Source organism: Vulpes vulpes, chromosome 6, assembly GCF_048418805.1.
Source record: "Vulpes vulpes isolate BD-2025 chromosome 6, VulVul3, whole genome shotgun sequence".
In the NCBI taxonomy this organism is placed as follows: Eukaryota; Metazoa; Chordata; class Mammalia; order Carnivora; family Canidae; genus Vulpes; species Vulpes vulpes.
In genome coordinates, this window is record NC_132785.1 from 106866010 (window position 1) to 106886894 (window position 20885).

General features: G+C 43.2%; 1 protein-coding gene across 2 annotated transcripts in view; it reads right to left on the reverse strand.

Moving 5' to 3' along the window:
• The window catches only part of ZFYVE1 (zinc finger FYVE-type containing 1), a 52925-nt gene extending 33017 nt beyond the window's left edge, over nucleotides 1–19908 (reverse strand). Inside the window, exons 1-2 of one of the 2 annotated variants that reach the window (XM_026008536.2) lie at nucleotides 19595–19908; nucleotides 17052–17979 (exon numbers count right to left, since the gene is read on the reverse strand). In XM_026008536.2, the coding sequence (XP_025864321.1) occupies nucleotides 17052–17564 (513 nt within the window). In that variant the 5' untranslated portion in view covers nucleotides 17565–17979; nucleotides 19595–19908. Of the gene's footprint in view, nucleotides 1–1227; nucleotides 1489–17051; nucleotides 17980–19594 lie in introns of those variants that run through there. The other variant, XM_072761934.1, reaches the window with a different exon arrangement.
• Between the last annotated feature and the right edge of the window lie 977 nt (nucleotides 19909–20885).

Below are 20885 nucleotides of genomic sequence, written 5' to 3' on the forward strand. Positions count from 1 at the left end.
ATTTTGGCACCCGGTGTCCCAGGGTATGTTAAACATACATGTTCATGTGGTAGGGGGGTAGGCACATGCATCTTAGTCCAGTGCAAGGAGCTCAAAGCCCTCAGGCTGGTTTTTCTACTGACAAGCTTTGGATAATCATTTACCGTGTACTGAAGGTATTTTTTTCCCCACATGTAAAATAAAGATAGAGCCATCTTTGCCTACTTTGACTGGCTGGTGGTCACTAGTCAAAGGAAACGATAAACTGAGAAAATGCCTGCTTAACTGGAACTGCAGTTCTTTTTTTTTTTTTTTTTTTTTTTTTTTTGGGAACTGCAGTTCTTTTTCCTTCTTCTGCCTTCCACATTATTTGGCTCCCTGTTCCACTCCTCAACCCATCCTCTTTCCCCTGAGCCAGAAAGGAAAGAGTGGCCAAGGCAGTAGTATCAAGACTGATTTCCAGTCAGGGGAGGAAAAGGCTAAGAAAAGATAAGAAGATTCCCTTTGATGAGGGAAGGAAGGAGCCAGAAAGGAACAAGGCTCCTGCTCTACTCGTTCTGCCAGTTTGCAATCAATGACCCCCTCTGCTCCATTCCTGGAGTGAAAGAATCTACCTGACTCTGAGCCCTTCCATAGGGCCACCACACCCAGTTCTACGTGCCTGAAGTGCTCCTGGGCCCTAACACCGCAGGGAAGCCTCCCCTCCCAGCTTCTGCCTTCTGCTCTCCCAGAGCTCACCAGACCATTTCTTGGACGTCAGGCGAGTCAGAAACACCCAGATTCCATTCCTGGCTTTGCCACTGCATGGCCTTGAGAAAGTTACTTCAGTACTGAGGTGTCAGGGAACTGAGACAATAAAAGGCCACAGCCCACTGGGATACTGAGAGGGCTAAAGGAGATAAAGGGTAAAGGGCTCACATTGCAGGGCACACAGTAAGTGCTCACAAAATACTACCCATTATCATTTGAAGACCAGCCCACTGCAAATCCATCCAGGGACACAGCAGGAGCTGGGCTTGCACCTGCTTGCTGCCTAGAAGTTGCTCATCCAGGGGATGAATCAGCCATGCGGTAAACTCAACTGATCCCACCTGAAAATGAAAGAACTCCCTGAGTAGCTCTGATAATTCCTGACCTCTGCCTCTCAGCAAAACAAAGACTGGCTTTACAGCTGACTCTTAGTAAAGTGATTGACCATATGACACCCACAGATTTTAAGATCCCAAATGGTACACCTCTCTATCTCACCCTTGAAGCTTTTCACTTTGTATAGGGTTCCAAGCAGGGTTTCTGATATAAAATATTAACGGTGCCCAGTTATCTCCATTGTTCCAACTTAGAATTCAGAGCAGTTCATGGTAGTGAAGTGTCCAGCAGGGAACCTCTGACCCAAGCAGGCAATGGGAATGATGACCACCTTCATCAAGAAATTCCTTCTTAGCCCTTAGAGAATCATTCCAGAAAGAATAACCACGTAAGCTTTGTTCTGAGGGAAAACAGCTTTGTTTCCTGCAAAGGGAAAAAGCAAGAGATGAGGACGGGACTAAAGTAGAGAGCACTGGAAGGAGGGAAATTCAACAGAGCATGCATACCACAGAAGCAAAATCCCAAAGGCACCAGAAAACACTACAGGGGAAAGTAGCTCAGCGCTGAGGTCCTTTCAACTCTGGCCTCTAGAGACAAAAAGGATGTAATCTGTGCCAACTAAAATCATACCATCCTTTAAATTTTTATAAAGGAGTTCCCTGCGGCTGAGGGCAAAACCCAGCTTCTTCCCCAAAGTCACACAAAGAGCTAAGAAGCTTGGTGGCTCCTACCAACCCATCACAACCCAAGGCCTGTAACAGATCCCACCCCTGTACCAACAAAGATAATTGTATACCTCCCCATCAAGATTCTAAAACTAGCCTAGTTCAATAGTTATTGCCAAAGGGAACTTCCTACTAAAATTACTTTTACATGCTGGTCTCTGATTTATCTTACTTTCACTCCATTTTTAGCTGGGTTCAGAGGAAGAGACAGAACCCAAAGAAATCAAACTAGATTCTCATTCTCACCAGAACTGGGCTGATTATCCTCACCAGAACTGGGCTGACTATCCCAAAAGGAAGCTAGAACTTGATTATTTCATTTAATCAGCAGACAGGTACTGAGCTTTATGTAGTGTCTGGCACTGACCTGATATTAGAACTTTGGTAACATTTTCCTTTCCTGGGGAGGTAAAGGAGAAGTGGAAGGTAAGGGAACTCTTCCTAGAAAAATCCAGAGCTGGAGCGCCTGGGTAGCTCAGTTGGTTAAGCGTCCAACTCGATTTCAGCTCAGGTTATGATCTCAGGATCCTGAGATCGAACCTCCTAGAGGGGCTTCCTAATGCATATGGAGCCTGCTTAAGATTCTCTCTCTCTCCCCCTCCCACTACCCCTCCCCACCACTCTTTCTCAAAACAAACAAAAAAAATGGGGGCACGTAGATGGCTCAGTTGGTTAAGCATCTGCTTTCAGCTCAGGTCATAATCCCAGGGTCTTAGGATAGAGCCTGGATTGGGCTCCCTGCTCAGCAAGGAGTCTGGCTTCTCCCTCTCCCTCTGCCCCTGCCCCTACTCATGAACTCACGTGCTCTCTCTCTCTCTCAAATATTTTTTTAAAACATCCAGAGCTACTTTTGTCATGTTGAAAAAAACTCCAGGCAATGATTTAAGTCCATGGTCTAATTTTCAGACAAGATTTTACTAAAACAATGTGAAACAGATCAGTAGCCTATTTTTATAATCCAAATGATAGGGAGATTCATTCCAGTAGCAAACCCCTATGTCAGAAAGTTCTAGTAAACCTGTTTCTCTAACCCAGCAAGTCTAGATGATTTCCTTTCATTCTATCCTAAAAGAAAGTGTGCAACTTTGTGTTTATCTATGTATGTGTCCACAGAATTTCATACAAAAACACGATTGTTTCCCAATCAAATGTTTTCCTAAGACCACTGAAGTCATGAGGTTGGCTTCATAAACACATTTGAGCACATTCGGTAAGGGCAAAGATCACTTTTTTCCATTCCAGTATCCCCAAAGTGTTCCATTACTTGAGAGGTCAGGAATTCTCCCTTGTCTTAGAACTACCAGCAGTACTTTGGACATATAGCCTCCCAGACTCTGCCTGCCACTCCCCTCCTACTCCAGCAAGAAAGAGAATGTCAGTATGTAGAAAGGATCCATTAAATAAATTCTTTAGGGACACCTGGGTGGATCAGCAGTTGAGCGCGTGCCTTCAGCCCAGGGCGTGATCTTGGAGTCCCGGGATCGAGTCCCACACGAGGCTCCCAGCATGGAGCCTGCTTCTCTCTCTGCCTGTCTCTCTGCCTCTCAATCTCTGTGTTTCTCATGAATAAATAAAATCTTTTTTAAAAAAAACTGAATTCTTTAAAGAGAGTCATTTTTAGCTCCCTGATCAGTTTCTTTGACCTCACCCAACTCACCCTGTTCAGCTACCCTGTTACATCTGAACAAAAAGCTTTCTCCAAAGCAAAGCTGAGATCTGAGGACAGAATGGAAATACCAAGTCATCCTCAAGACCCACATCACCCTAGAAGGCTCTTCCAAGGAGCCTGCAGAGGGGAGACACAGCCCCCCTCTTAAGTGGCATGGCATACCCATATTTGACCAGCTAAAAAACAGACATAAACTCTGGTAGAGGTTCTAGGACTTGGCAGTAGAAGCACCAGGCCAGAGAGAAGACAAGAGAGCTAGGTCTAGGTCTGCCTCCACCTGGATCAGACCATGGGCAATTCCCTCAAGCCTTGCTCAAAGTCTCTGTTCCCCACCCATGATCCCTTTTAACATTTTCTCCCTTCTTCCTGGTTCTGAGCTTCCCAACTATAACATACTCCATGCTGGCCAGGGTTTGTTCTGTGTAGTTCACCACTGTAGCCCTAGCTCAGGGTGTGAACACATAATAGGAAATCAATATATATATGTTAAATAAATGAATGACTAAATGCTATATTCCCTCTGGGGAACGGAACACTATAGTTTTGCCATGAAGGGTTCACCCAACCTGCCTCTTACAACTCGCTGATTTCAGAATAACCTTAAAGTTAGTTGACTTCCCTGGGCCTCAATTTTCTCACCTATAAAAGGGGGATAATGACACAATCTACTTCAGAGGACTGAGGTGAGGATTAAACGAGATCATTGCACATGGAGCACTCTCCACAGTGCAATCAGGCAGTAAATGCTAGAAATGCTAGCTGACATTATCGCTGTAGTTACCCTGGTTTGCCTCTAGGCCAGAGTTATCACGGCCATCACAGAATTTCATTCCATTATCCCAAGTAAAAACCCTTCCAAGGGAAGGCTTCAAGTGCACTCTCATTAAAGAATTATAGATAGAGGAACAAGATTCTTACTCAATACTTATTTTTCCCACCCTCAAAAGGATATATCTTTTCAATTAAAGTTGTTATGAGATCACACATTATATACATTATGCATTAGAAAGCAGTCTTCCAAAAAAAAAAAAAGCAGTCTTCCAAAGAATGACAGGATTCCAATAATTACTACTATACCACAGACTCACTAAAAATGCTCCCCTCATATTTTATGTCAAAAATCTTAATAGATAACACAGCCTTACAAGGAAATCTTTGGTGTCTGAGGCAGATTGAACAGGGCCTGCTTTCTATGCTACACAAAATGCAATAGCAGAGCCCTGGTGAAGAAACAACACAACAGGAACCATCTCAAGTCAGTAATACGGGTGCCTGGGTGGCTCAGTTGGTTAAGCATCTGCCTTCCGCTCAGGTCATGATTCCAGGGTACTGGGATTGAACCCCACGTCAGGCTCCCTGCTCAGGGGGGGAGCCTGCTTCTCCCTCTCTCTCTCCCTCTGTCTGCCACTCCTCCTGCTTGTGTACACACATGCGCTCTCTCTCTCTGCCAAATAAATGAAAAAAATAAAATAAAATAAATAAAATAAAATAAAGTCAATATACTAACCCCTCCAGCAGTATCCCCCTCCTCTGAATTTCCATTAATATCCTCTCTATACCACTCTGACATGATCCACCATATTTCCATGCATCTTTCTTCTATTACCACTGGACTGTCCTCTCCTCAAATGCAAGCTCAGCATCTGAGTGTAACTTTCTAGTGTCCTCAGTTGTCAGCACATAGGAGGCACTTATTAAATGTTTACTGAATTAATGATTAAACTGAGTCTCATTAATGCATTTCATTCATTCAACAAATACTGAGCACCTACTATATGCCAAATATTGTTCTAGATGCTGATATATAGAAAAGGCAAAAATCACTGATGAAAAAAATTTTTTTTAATTTTCTAAAAGTGACTATGGTGATGGTTGTACATACCCATGAATATATTAAAAGCCAATTAACTGTATACTTTAAATGAGTGAATTGTATAGTATGTGAATCATATCTCTATAAAACTGTTTTAAGTAGGCTCCAGGCCCAATGCAGAACTCAACATGGAGTTTGAACTCAAAACCCTAAGATCAAGAGTTGGATACTTGGGATGGCTTGGGTGGCTCAGCAGTTGGGCATCTGCCTTCAGCTCAGAGCATGATCCTGGAATGCCTAGATCGAGTCCGCATCAGGCTCCTTGTATGGATCCTGCTTCTCCCTCTGCCTATCTCTCTCTCTCTCTCTCATGAATAAATAAAATCTTTTTTTTTTTAAGATTTTATTTATTTGTTCATGAGAGACACAGAGAGAGACAGAGACACAATGCAAACAAAACAAAACAAAAAACAAATAACTAAATAAAACTTAAAAAAGTAAATGCAACATTAAAAAGAACTGAGATGGGCAGCCCTGGTGGCGCAGCGGTTTAGCGCCGCCTGCAGCCCAGGGTGTGATCCTGGAGACCCTGGAGATGGAGTCCCATGTCAGGCTCTCTGCATGGAGCCTGCTTCTCCCTCTGCCTGTGTCTCTGCCTCTCTCTCTCTCTCTCTCTCTCTCTCTGTATCTCTACGAATAAATAAAATCTTTAAAAAAAAAAAAAAAAGAACTGAGATATTAGTGGCCTTCTTTTATTGTAAAATTAAGATAAAACTCCACACTTTCTGTAGTTCCATATTTTCAGTATTTTAACATGCAAAGTCTGTCATTTTTATAACTGGAAAATAATAAAAGCTATTTTAAAAAGACCAACAAAGTCATTCTTCTGGAATGGACAGCTTAACAGATACAGGGTTTTCCCTCAGGATGATAAAATGTTTTAGAACTAGACAGAGTAGTGGCTGCACAAAACTGTGAATGTACTAAATACCATCGACTCGTTCACTTTACCAGGGTTAATTTTATGTGATATGTATTACACCTCAATAAAAAAATAAATAATTGCCCTCAAGGAGCCTACATTCTAACAGGGAGAAGACCATATTCAAACAATTAAAATATATAGCACACACACCAAAAAACAAGTCAACAGATGAATAAATTGTGGTAGATCCATGCAATGGAATACTACTTAGCAATAAAAAGTGAACTGTAACAAACAACATGAATGACCCCTGCTCCAAAACCTTACAGTGCAAGAAAGTAGTCAGGTACAAAACAGTACTACATGATTCTATTTATACAAAACTCTAGGAAAACCGAATCTATAGTGACAAAGAACAGATCAGTGACTGCTGAGGAACATTTCTGGGGGATGGAAATGTTCTATATCTTGATTGCGGTGGTGGTGGTTATACATGTGCATATACATTTGTCAAAACTCATAGAACCATACAATTTAAATTCATATATTATTCTATGTGTAAACTGCATCACAACAGAGCTGATTTTTAAAAGCACATGATAGGGGTGCGTGGGTGGCTCAGTCAGCTACACATCCAGTTCTTGTTTTCAGATCAGGTCATGAGATGTAGTCCCACGTCAAGCTCTGTGCTCAGCAAGGAGTCTGCTTGAGATTCTCTCTCTCCCTCTCCCTCTGCCCCTCCCTCACTCATGTGTGTGCTGGTACTTGCACCGTGTTTCTCTTTGTCTCAAATAAATAAACCTTAAAAAAATAAATAAATAAAAGTACATATGGTATCAAATGGTGTTAAGTGGTATGAAAAAAAATCAGGAGAGAAGACTAGAACTACAAGGCCAAGGCAGGGGTTGCTCTTTAAAATATGGTGCTCAAGGGAGGCTGCACAAAACCTTTTTAGGTCAATCCTTTTAAAAACAATTGTGCAGTGATTGCAATTTTCTGTGATAATGCAAGGAAGAGAAATGCCGTGAACAATCCAAAATAATACATAAACCTAAAATCATTTCTATTTCGTTCTAGAAAGAAATTTTCCCTGGTACTGGCAGATTTAACTTCGTAATTCATGAAGGGGTAGAGGGAAGTAGAGGGAGAAAGAAGGAAAGGAGAGAGGGAGAGAAGGATGAAGGAGGGGAAAAGGAAAGGAAGGGTATGCGGGAGGGGAAGGAGAAGGGGAGAGAGAAGAAAGGGGAAGAAGGAAGAGACAGGGTAGGAGAGAAAGAAGACAGAGAAGACAGAAAAAGAAAAGCAAGCAGGTTCTCTGCCTGTCCACCTGTCCATCAGTTATAGGCCAGATTTAACAGAGTTGACAAAGGCTGAGATGGAAAAAGGCGAGAGTGCCTATGTAGTCACCTATGACCACAAACTAAATGCAGGTCACCCAGGCAGGACCAGAGAGGGTATGCAAAAATAACTATGGGATCCTTCTCAAACAGCCTCTATTCACAGACATTCTCGGGAATGAAGGCCTCTGGCATCCCCTCTCACACCCTCCCCCAGTCTCACTTAATCTCTGAATTTTCATTTTAAAACATTTTTCATAGAGATCACTCAAACTAATAAGGCACATAATGGACACTCTATGTTTATGACTGCCACTAAGTGATACAGATAAACTGAATTTGAGCACTTTGAAAGACAAGGTTATGAGCGATTATGGAAAATAAGTTAAGCCATTTGGATGACACTCACCAGGCAGAAAAGATTGGGCTAGAAAGCAGAGGAATTTCTCGAATACTCTATGACTGCTGCTGAGTTGCTCTGTATTATGTTGTCTCTTAACCTGAACTCAGGACATCTGTGACTACATGCAGGAATGAAGCTGACAGTTCTTTTCAAACATTCTAGCATCTAGAGTCAAATTCCCTGGGAAAGACAGCAATAATTCAGTCTCAAATAGAAGGAAATTGGGAAGTGAAAAAGATTCCAGAAGATACCAGAAAGTAGAATCATCCTTCAGTGAAGTCAAGCCAGAAGTCAGGTACTTTTGCATGGCACATATACCTTCTTCTCTGCCCAAGAACTCCAGCAACCACCAAGCTGACCACACAAACCAATCGAAAAGAGTCTTTTAAATGCTGGCCAAAAGCCATCAAGAAATTAAGGAAATGAACAAAACAGTCTCCCAGGAAACATCCATGCTCTCCTACCTCCAAAAGTTCCTCTGTATCCCTTCCCATAGGCCCTTCCAATTCTTGCCTGGAACTTTCTATATCCTTGTGGGGTTTTTTGGTTTTGTTTTTTATAAAGATTTTATTTATTTATCTGAGAAAGAGAGTGTGTGTGAGCTTTGGGGGGGGGGGGGGCCAAAAGAAGAGGAAGAGGGACAAAAAGACTCTCTCTCCACTGAGTGGAGAGCCTGACACAGGGTTCAATCCCAGGACCCTGATAAAGTCAGACACTCAATCGACTGAGCCACGCAGGCACCCCCTATATCGTTGTTTTCTTTCTCTTCTTCATCCATACATTTTACAGTTCTAACTTCAGAAATGGTCTCATGGGAGCTCCTCCCAAAGCAGGCACAAATCGCCCCTCCCCCAACCAGGAAAGTTAAACCAGCTACCAGAAGCACTTCCGTCATACACAATCTCAAGGATAAACTCAAGGATGCTACAGCCAGGAGATGCATCCACAGGAAAAAACATAAGGTCAACTTAGTAAGAAATCTGCCTGTTAAATTAACCCTGGTTCCAAAAGCCAAATGTTTGCCCAATTCCAGAAAAATCAATCACTTTAAGAAAGTAACAAACCAGAAAAAATAGAATCACACAAACAGGAGGGTAACTTGAAATAGTTAAAAACAGGTTCCCTGAAAAGCTGACTCACAGTGGTTCTGATGGCTTATATGGGTCAGATTTTACAGTGTACCAAACAAAACAGCCTCCCGAGTTAAACGCTGGGACCCTGTTAGAACTGAACAAGCCCATGGCTGAGAAGGCTCAGAAGATGCTGGGCAGAAAGTGAAGGTACGTAATAGAGGCCCTTTCCTCCTCCTGCTTGCCTGAGTCATACTCAACCCATTTCCCAGTAATTCCATACCATGCCTTCCCCCTACGACTATTACCAGGCAAAAGGGGCTTTTAATTGGGTTTCTAGGAGTAGAAAACAATGACGGGGGAGGGAGCCTCTGCTACTCAGCCAATTATTGCTTATGATTTTGACAGACAGCTCCTAAGCAGATCTATGTTTTTTTTTTTTTGTTATATTATACAGCACCCAAGAGTTAATACAGCAGCACATATATCCACATACTGACCAGAACTTGCGCTAACCAGCTAGAGTGCCAAAATTAGTCCTTACACTGTCATCGTTTGGCTGTGGGCAGAGCAAAAATGAGGAAGTTCCACACTTTAGATTGACTCCCTTGGCTCATGACCTATTGGCCAGAATTAAGCCCCCAAAGGTTTCTGCCAGCCTGTCTGTAAAATCAAGCCCCAGCAAGGTACCCTAAACCAGGAAGCAGAAGACACAGCCACAGGGGTCACTAGCAGATTAAGTCTAAGAAAGGGGCACAAAAATGGGGCTGACTAGCAGAGCTAGTTTGTGGTCAAGGATTCTCATACAGTATGAAAACATCCTCTGCTGGTTTCCATTCCAGAATCTCTCAAGAATAATGACTCCTTTAGCCAATTAAAAAAAAAAAAAAAAAAAAAGCCAAGTCCCAGTATTTTGAGCCACACTATTCTGGGACTGTAAACAAGTAAAGCAGCCAAGCAACGTGATGGGTCTTCTTAAAGGAACGGTCTCAGAGAGAGGAAGTCCACCACTGTGCTGGAGGAGGAATGAAGAAGGGTCTGTCTGGCCTCATATGTCAGAGTGGGCTGAGACTAGATTTCTGAGTCATGGAAGGCCTGCCCCAGTGGACACTTTCTTAGCTTCTCACTGACTGCTCCTGGGTCACTGGGCTTCCTTATCACCTTGTGTGTTCAGTGAGGGGACTTCACTTGACGAGTCTTGGGCATGAGACGCTCCTAGGCTCTCCTAATGGCCCAGTCAGGGGTCAATGAGCATGAAGGGCAAACAGGTGAAATTGCTCATCAGCTTGCTACCCTATGTTCTCAGAAAGAAGACAGTCATGGCAAGTTTGTCAAAAAGGGACAAAAAAGAGAATAAGGTGGTTATGAAAAAAAGAAAAACTTACACGGGGTTTAAATATATGCATACGAATTTAAAAAGATTTAATTGTTCACTTTTTTCTCACCTATGTGATCTCCCTGGTTTTCCTCTCCTCCCTCCTCTCCTCTCTAGTAAACGTTCAGATTAAGACAGGATGTCTGAATCCCTCATAAGACACAACAGATAGGAAAATACTATCCTCTTCCTCCACTAAGAATTCTGATTGTTAGAAATTTATTCTTCTAACCTTTGAGTTATTTGCTAAGGGTGTTGTCTCTGAGTTCAAGAGCTTATGGATGACTTATCAGTGTGGATCATTTACTTATTATGGACTCTAAATAATGGACCTGGAAGTCCTCTGGTTTTCCTAGCACAGTTCCAGTGAGGCCTAGAAAAATCAATGAATACAGCAAAGAACGTCTAGTCACTTCACTGGAGAGGTTACAAGTATGCCAAAAGACAATACTGATTTCAACTACATTACTTCTGGGGAGCAAACAGAACCAAGAGAGGGAGGAAAAACTGGTGTATAGGTTACATTTTTTGTCCCTGGTATGTTTTACATGTAACCAGAATACAGATCTCCTATTAGACCAAACTTTCATCCGTTAAATCAGTTTCTCAATCGTAGCACCAATTGACATTTTGTACTAGATCATTTTTTTTGTGGGGGGCTGCCCTATGTGTTGTAACATATTTACCAACACCCTGGCCTCTACCCATTAGCCAGTAGCACATCCCCCAGTCATAACAACCAAAGATGTCTCTCGACATTGCCAAATGCCCTCTGGGAGAGCAAAATCACTCCTGATTGAGAACCGTTGTGTTAGATAATACCAAGTGAGATTAATTTAACTCTTCATTGAATGAATCAGGTTCTTAAAGACTTTCAGTTTTATCAAATCAATAAAATACAGGCCATTAAGCAGGTGTGATCTGTATAAACGAAATGCCAAGGAGTCACCACTGTGAGTTCTCTCATTCCTCCCCCTCCACTCTGTAGCAGCCTCCCAATGTCCATGTGATCACCAACCCAGAAGCTCTCATCAGTGTCTTTCCATCTTCCCAGTGTCAATGGTAACACCAAATCTAAGCCACCTCTCAGCTTATCTTCTACAATGGCTTCCTAAGTGATCTCCCTGCTTTTCCTCTTGCCCCTCCCCTCCCATCAGTCACTACAATCTAGTCTTCACATTGAAGCCATTTCTTGAAAACCTCTACCAAGTCATGTGACTTACTACCAGGAAGCAGTCTGGTGCTTCCCATTACTCTTAAAAGCCACACTTTCTTCTACAGCCTACAAGGCCCCATATAATCTGGAACCCACTCTCTCCAGCCACAGCGGCATTCTTCCTATACCTCATACATGCCATCTACATTCTAATTGTTCCTACTGCCCTCTATTTCCCCAGGTGGTATTATCCATCAGGTCTTTGCTTAAAAGTCATCTCTACAATAAAACTTTCCGACTATCCTACACAAGCAGCTTTTTACGTGTTTTATTTGTGTGACCTCTGCTTTCCCTGCTTGAATGGTAAGTCTATGACGCCATGGACCACGTCTTATTAGCCATGTATCCCTGGAACCTAAAAAGTGCCTGGCACACAATATATGCTCAACAACTGTGATGAATTAATAAATGCTTTTGGCTAATAGACCAAATGTGTCCATTTAAGAGCAACAAATGAATTCTTGCTTCTGAGACCAAAAGCAGTCTCTCCTCAAATTTAGCACTATAGTATACACTCAAATGACAAGGTAATGAAAAAATTCTCTCTCCTAAATGGAATTTTGTTTCTAAAAGGAACTTTCAGGTTTTCCAAAAGAAACTGAGCAACAGTCAAACCATAAACAACAAACCTTAGGGGACTCTAGGCCGTAGAATTTAAGAAGACCACGCATAAGTTACAGCCTACAAGCTTCTAAAATAACTCCTATTATTTTAGGAATAATAATTGAAACAAAACTGAAAACAGTCATAAACCCACCAATGTCTAAAAAGAAAAACAAATATGGGGCCTAACTCATAGAATCTCTACTATTGTGAGTAAACAGTTCTCCATTAATGCTGTCTTCGGGTGCCTGGGTGGCTCAGTTGGTTAGGCATCTGCCTTCAGCCCAGGTCATGATCTCACGGTCCTAGAATAGACCCCCCACATCAGGCTCCCTGCTCAGCAGAGAGCCTGCTTCTCCCTCTCCCTCTGCTACTCCCTCCCTGCTGTGCATGCATACACACACTCTGTTAAATAAATCTTTATAAAAAATAAAAATAACACTGTCTTACATTTATATACAGCAATGTTTTATTTGCTCCTCACAGCAGCCCTGAGAAGTTGGTGACCTGATGCTACGGACCACAAAATGCATCATCAGAAGGTTTAACTACCTGGTTAGAGACAACAGAAGTGTCATAGAGTGAGAATTTTATTTTATCTTTTTTTAAGATTTTAGTTATTTATTCATGAGAGACACAGAGAGAAAGAGAAAGGCAGAGACACAGGCAGAGGGAGAAGCAGGCTCCACGCAGGGAGCCCAACGTGGGACTCAATCCCGGGTCTCCAGGATCAGGCCCTGGGCTGAAGGCAGCGCTAAACCATTGAGCCACCTGGGCTGCCCCAGAGTGAGAATTTTAGAGCCACATACTTGTGTTCAAATCCTCTGCCACTTACTGTAACTTGATCCTGGCAAGTTACTCTGTACTTTACTGTCCTCACCTACAAAACACAACGCTCTAGATGAAATGTTTGTGTCCCTCCAAAGATTGAAATCTAACCCCTAATGTGACAATTTTAGGAGGCGAAGCCTTTGGGAGGTGATTAGGTCATGACGTGAGGTTCATGAATAAGATTAGTGCTCTTATAAGAGATTCTAGAACTCTCCTCCACCATCTGAAGACAGAGAGAAGGTAAGAGGGCTGTCTATAAATCGGGAAGTCAGTCATCACCAGGCACTGAATCTGCTGGCACCATGATCTTGGACATGGTGGGATGGGAATCCTCCAGAATTGTGAGAAATAAACTTCTGTTGTTTATACATTACGGAATGGCCTATAATATAATGGCATATGGTATTCTATCATACACAGCAGCCCAAACCAACTACAGTTTACTTCATAGGGTGCAGCAGGTGAAATTGCACCCCCTACTCACCACATCCTAATTTCTGAGACCTGTGAATATGTCACTTTATGTGGCAAAAGAAGCTTTACAGATGTCACTGAATTAAAAACCTTGAGAGAGACAGTGCTGGATTATCCAAGTGGGTCCAACATAATCAAAGTGTCCCTGTAAGAGGGAGGCAAAAGGTCCAAGAAAGAGATAAGAGAAGCGGAAAGACAGAGAAAAGGACAGGAAGATGTTACATCACTCTCTTCGAAGCTACATGATGGGGCCACAAGCCAAAGAATGTAGGCAGCCTCCTGAAGCTAGAAAAGACAAGAAAATACTTCCTTAGAGTCACAAGAAACACAGCCATACACAGACCATTTTAGGACTTCTGAACTTCAAACGATAAGAAAATAAATGTGTGTTTTAAGCCACTAAATGTGTGGGAATTTGCTACAGCAGCAATCTGAAACTAATAATAGAGTTATTGTTGAGATTAAATGAGCTCATACATGTAAAGTGCTAAGAACAGTTCCTAATAACCATTATTAAAAGAGTTTTTCAGCTTTAGCTATTATGAGTCAAGATCCTAGAGGACTCACTGAAATACTTCAGAGGCTCAATTTGGTAATATCTATCTAATTTTAAATGCACACATCAGGGGTGCCTGAGTGGCTCAGTCCATTAAGGGTCTGACTTCAGCTCAGGTCATGACTTTGGAGTCCTGGGATCAAACCCCAAGCTGGGCTCCCCCTCAGCAGGGAACCTGCTTCTCCCTCTCCCTCTCTCCCTCCTCCTCCCCCTCCTCATGTGCACATGCATGCACACTCTAATAAAATCTTTAAAAAAATAAAATACACATATCATGTGACAAAGAGATTCCATTTCTAAATAGATTTCACAGGACATTCAACATATCCTTGTTTGTAACTACTCAAATTTCCACTAAAAGGCTAAAATTATAGAAAATCCATTCACCAAATAGTAGGCAGCCTTTAAATAATAAGGTAGACCTCAATGTACTGATAAAATGTACTAATATATCAGGACGCCTGGGTGGCTCCGTGGTTGAGTGTCTGCCTTCAGCTCAGGGCATAATCCTGGGATCCTGGATCCAGTCCCACATCAGGCTCCCCACAGGGAGCCTGCTTCTCCCTCTGCCTATGTCTCTGCCTCTCTCTCTCTCTCCTGAACAAATGAATAAAATATTTTTTTAAAAAATGTACTAATGTATCAACAAGCTATGTTCTTTAGTGAAAAAATAAGCTCAGGGACAAACAGCATATTAGATTCCATTTTCATTTAAAAAGAATAAGAAAAAAAAGAACACATACATATATTCATAAATACGTGTCAAAAATTCTAAAAGGGCATGTAGTTCATTGTGGTGATGGTTCTAAGGAAGGAGACTAAGGGGATGGAGTAGGAGGGAAACTCTTGCCATCATATGCCCTTTTGTGTTATTTTAGGTTTTAACAGGTAGGTGCATGATATCCGTTTTTAAAAAACTGAAGATGAGGGACACCTGAGTGGCTCAGTGGTTGAGCATCTGCCTTGGGCTTGGGGCTAGGGTCCAGGGATTGAGTCCCACATCAGGTTCCCAGCAAGGAGCCTTCTTCTCCCTCTGCCTGTGTCTCTGCCCTCTCTGTGTGTCTCTCATAAATAAACAGATAAAATCTTAAAAAAAAAAAAAAAAAAAAACTGAAGTTGAGATGTGACATCACTGACCTATCAACAAGTATTTATGCACTGACAATGTGCCGACCACTGTACATGATATAGGGCCTAAGACATGGTCCTGATCTCCAGAAGTTCACATTCTGGCTAAATTCATAATTCCGATTTGTATTAGACAATCATCTAATTGTTTTGGACACTGACATTAGAAAACAGAACCAGAAATTTCTCTCAAAGAATTTTCCACTGTGACTCTGGGAAAACAAATCACCACCTAAAAAGAATAAATTCTATGTCTAATCCATTAGTCCCAACCAGTGCTAAGCTTAAGAAACTGTTACTTCTCGGGAAGTGGCCAAGAAAGAAACCAAAGCAGTAGAAATCTTTATAAACAACCCAATTACATACATTATTATACACTGCCAGAAAAAAAGATGGGACAAATATTATCTCTGAGTAGTTGGATTTGTCTTCTTCATTACACTTCCATATATTTTCCTAATTCTCTACTAAGGAACATGTATCCGTGGCACATCCCCCACCCCTCAAAAAATATTCTTTTTGGTGTCAATACAACATCCATGAGGATTACTGCTCTGTCCCCCAATTAGAGCATAACCATAATGAAGACATTATTGCTAACAAGGGAGGCAGAATGGGATCTGGGTCACTCTTCCATAACTCCATTAGTTCCTCTCAAGCAATAAAGAAGTCTGTGTTAGCGAAGTATTTAGCTGACAATGGAATCATGATGTAATGCATTTCCATAACCTTACCAAGGAGGAAAAGGCAGCTGAAAAATTCTTCATCAGCACTGGAGGGTTGTCAAACAGCAACTGACAAAGGTTCTCCCCCAACGTGGAGACTTGAGGAGTCATCGCTGCTGATAAGTACCGAGTTGATGTGCCACAAATACCCCATGACACTGACAAAAACATCGAGCTAGTACTGGACACTAGATGCCAGGCCCTGTGATACGGGCCCTTCCATTTCCATTCCTTACTCTCTTTCAATCTTCTCGACTACTACTGTAAAGTACAAGGGAGACTGAGGCATGAATTTCAAATCACTCTCTATGGTTACACAGTGAGCGGTGAAGCTAGCAGGGAATTCAAGCAGTCTTTACTCCGAAGTATTGACATTATGCTACCTTCACTGAAAAGTATAAATGCTATGCTATCCCTTCCCCATTCACCCCTAAATGTCACCTGCCGCCATCTCTCCAGCTTGGTTGCATCACATACTATCTTTGCCCCAACTGGGAATCCAATAAAATACTCTCCAGTCCTTCTGGAATGGCAGGTGCCCTTTTTCCTGACCAGCCCATACATGAAAAGAAGAGGCCATCAGCAGAAGACTTTCCTTATCAGAAGGCACTTTTTGAAGATCGCCCCCTCTCTTAAATCGAGCTAGCCGGTTTATGACTTGCTGCCTGGCACTCCCAGGGGACCCACTGCGTTCCCTGCCCTGCACACACAAGCCCCTTGTCATCACATTTATTCCCAACTTGCAGAGTGCTCTCATTCAGAAAGCTGATCTAAGTCAGGTCTCCTTCACAATAACCCTAATAACAATAGTAACAGCTACCATATTCTGAGTATCGATCATGTCACAGGCTTTACAAACACGGTAACACTGCATCCTCACAACCGCCTGATGAAGTAGGCACGATCTCCAATTTATAGATGAGAAAACTAAGGCTCAGAGAGATAAAGTAATTCGGCCCAACGTCACACAACTGGTAAGTGATGAAATCTGACTCTGTGCAACTTAAGCTTTCAGGGCTCTCGCCCTTTAACGATCAAAATGTGAGCTCTTCTTGGACTTTCCTTTGGGGAAGCTACCTTCCAAAAAGAGATGTGCTCCACAACCACACGACTCCTACCTTCACCCACAGGCTCACCTGAATTTCTTCATTTTCATCTACCAGGAGGAAACTCACAACCTTCTCGGTCATCTTCTTCCTCCTGGTCTCCTCATCCAGTTCTTCTTCCTCCAGTAACTCCTGGACCTTAGTGACATGGTACACAGTAATGGGGTGTCTCCTTTTGTTACCCCCAGAATGAGTCCTCTTCTGGCACTCCAGGCACAAGTTGATCTTACAGGTCTGGCACCTCACAGCTGCCCTCTGCCTGATACCTGGCGAATGCCCATTGGTGCCCTTGCAGGGGTCACAGTAAGGGACATGGCCAGGTTTGAGTCTTATCCGCTCATGGTTTCTCAGGCGCTCCTGCCGATGGAGCTCCTCCTCGCAGCGGAGACACTGCAGACTGCAGCACTCATCACACTCAAAGACCGCTTCGTCAGTCCCGCTGCATGCATAACTTTCCTGGCACATCAGCCCCGGATTCAGGCCCTTCTCTGCTGGGGAAGTCTGAGCACTCATACTCAGATTGGCAAGGAAATCACCCACCATACAACGGTCCCTGGGCTTTCCCCAGGGGTGAAGGCAAAGGCTTTGAGTCTGAGGACTGCAGAGAACTTTCACAGGATTCTGAACACCTTAAAAAAACAAAAACAAACCTTCGGTGTCCTATCAGAATTCTTCATACGCTCACAAATGTTCAAATTTTTTAATTTTCTGCTTTCAAGATTCCTGTATCAGCAGCAACATTGATTTGGTTTGATGGTTTTATCTTCCATAAAGTGCAAGCAAACTGGTGGTCAAAATTATCTTGAAAGGGTCTCTTATGGCTATCTGAGAGAGATTCGATAGGTTCACTGAGGTGGGCTCATCCACTGGGCCTCAGCCACAAGGTTTGGGTAGTGAAAGAGAGTGGTCAGGAGCTTTGCAATATAATTCAACCTCAGGTCAATATTTCAGGGGATACCTAGAATAGAGGAAGGAAAAGGATTTCACTCATCTAAAAACTCATCTAAAAAACAGAAGTGCACCTTAAAAAAGAAAAAAGAAAAAAAAAAAAAGATTGTGATTAAATAAGAGACCAGAACTCCTGAGAGAAATCTCATTCCTGCTTGTAAAATTTACACAGGCTATTTCTGATCCCTAAAAATTTCTTCTCAAATCATGGGCAAGGCTCCTCCTTTTGAAAACAGCCACTGGGGACCCTTGAGTGGCTTAGAGGTTAAAGCGTCTGCCTTTGGCTGGGGGCATGACCCTGGGGTCTTGGGATCAAGTCCGCATCACGCTCCCTGCAGGGAGGAGCCTGCTTCTCCCACTGCCTCTGTCTCTGCCTATCTCTCTGTTTCTCACGAATAAATAAATAAAATCTTAAAAAAAAAAAAAAAAAGAAAAGAAAAGAAAACAGCCACTATCTCTAGGCCCAAAGCATTTCAGAGACTTTTTGTCTCTTTATTTCACAGACCAAAATTCTCTGTTCATCCAGTTATTAAATTTGGAAGCAAAATCATTAAGCAAACAGTCCTTGGAGGGACAACCCTCTGCACTCCCCCATACTGCAACACACACTTGTGAGGAGAATAAAGAGGCCTGTAAAAACCTAAAGAAATGATAATAACGTAAAATTTAGCTCCATCAAAGTCCGTGGCAGATCTAGTTAGGTCATTTCACCTCTGGACAGACGTCTATTAAGGACCTTAACCCTGAAAACAAAAGTCACCATGTCGTGTTGAAAAACAATAAAAAATAATTACTGTACTTCCTTTTGTCCCTTCTCTAAATGCAAAAAGAAAAAAAAGGCGGGGGGGGGGGGGGAGCAACAGGAGACAAGAATTCTTCCGCTATGGCCCATTGCAAGCCAGGCCTGCAATGAGTTAAAACAAATAATTTTTGTCTTTGTGTCACTCAAAAACAAACTTAAAAATAACTTCAAAAAGAAAAAGGGGGGTGGTGGTGGTGGATAACTGGGGCAGGAAAGAGGCTTTTGTCACTTCTACAATTATATCCTTAACCCCCCTCAGCTTTGACCTCCATCCTAACACCCCGACAAAACGTAAAGCTCCCCTTACAGGTATTTACTCCTCCCTCTCCTAATCAATCTATCAATCTTATTTTTAGACAAACAAGGAAGGCGAGTGACTAGGAGACCTTATTTACACCCTAACCTCAGCCATGTCCAACCGGCTCCCACAACGGAAACAAAAATTGGAATTTGCCACAATTCAGAGAAATCTGAAATCCACCTTCAGAAGAACACCTACGTCCCCGCCCCACCGGCCAAGCAAACAACCTGCCCACTCGGGCCCCCACCTCCACACCTCCCTCCAGCCGGGGATTCCTCACCCGGCCTTTCTCCCGGGGAACACCAGCACAACCCGAGGGGCACGAGCAGAGCCTAAACAAAGAAGGTCCCCCCAAATCCACCCCCACGCTAGCAGAGGCCAGAGCTCAATCTATTGTTTATACCACCCCACCCCCACCCAGCCGCACCCGCGGGCCCCCCCCCCCCCCCCCCCGGGACTATCGCTGGCCCGGCGCTGGGCCGTGCCCTTCCCTCCCCGCCTGCGGCGGCCCGGGAATCCCACCACGGAGCAGCTCGGCCGTGGCGAGGCGGCGTCGGGGGACCGGGAGCCGCGGGAGCCGGCGCGGGCGGGGGCTATTCCTCAGGGCACCGGCGGATCCATCCTCATCTCCATCTCTGCCCCCCCCCTCCTTCTCTGCCTCCCGGGCTTCCTCCTCTCCTGTTGTCAGTTGGGATCAGCTGATCGGAGTGAACTTCTCCCAGCTCAGTCTACCAGGAAGGCGTGAGCAGTGCAGTCCGGGGAGAGGAGAGAGGGAGGGGGTGGAGTCTTACGCCGGCGAGGGCGGAGAAGGGCGCGCCTGGCTTCCTGGGAAATGTAGTTCCCCGGACGTACGTCCTCCCCCGCGTCCCGGAAGTCAGGGCTCTGAATGACTACAACTCCCAATACGGAAGAAGTCCGCTCTTCCGAGGAAGCGGCGAAGACCGCCGGCGGAGCATTTCGGGACTTGGAGTTTTTGCATTGACTGCGGTGTTCGAAGGTTTCAGCGCGTTGTTTTGGGTAGTGGCCGGGGAGGGAATGGCGCTAAATTAGACGACTGATGTAATGAGGAGTATAGTTGAGGCAAATGATTCGATTTCAAATAACCCATATTGCACACCATTCCTTCAAAAATATGTAAAAGCAGCCACTCTCCTCTTCCCTAATTTCACCTTGTGCAAGTTAAAGACCAGAAACAATAAAAGAACATAAGTACTCTGTTGGAATTTCGTTTTCCTTATAAGGGTATTCTCCAAGCCGAATTTTTTTTCCTTACCTTTCACTTTTCGACCTTTTCGTACATTGTTTTAGAACTTCTGCATTTATATCTATCTTAGACGAGGTTCATTTACAGACAAACTAACAGGCTATGGGGTGCAGGCTAATGGTTAACATTGTTAATCTGGCTTTTCTAAAAAGCCATACATTTGTTTAGTGCTTTCACTCTTTGTTTGCTTGTTTGTTTGTTCTTGGAAGGACACTGAAAGAAAGTCTTATGTAATGAGCACTGGTCTGAGGTGCAGGAGACTGCTTGTTCTAGAAAGCTCCTGGGTAAGTCATTTACCCTCTCCATGAAATAAAGGAGTTGTACTTAATCAATTCTGAAGTCTCTGCCAATTCTAATGATCTATGATTCTATCTTGGTAATTGTTAACCCAGTAGAGAAAACTAAGGTTAAGTGACTTGCCAAATCACACAGCAAACTATTGACAAAGCTGGGACAAGAATCCATCTCCTGACTTAGTCACACACTCTTTTATTCAAAGGACATAATTAGACCAATGGTAAAAACCAAATCTATGTAATAATGAGTGAG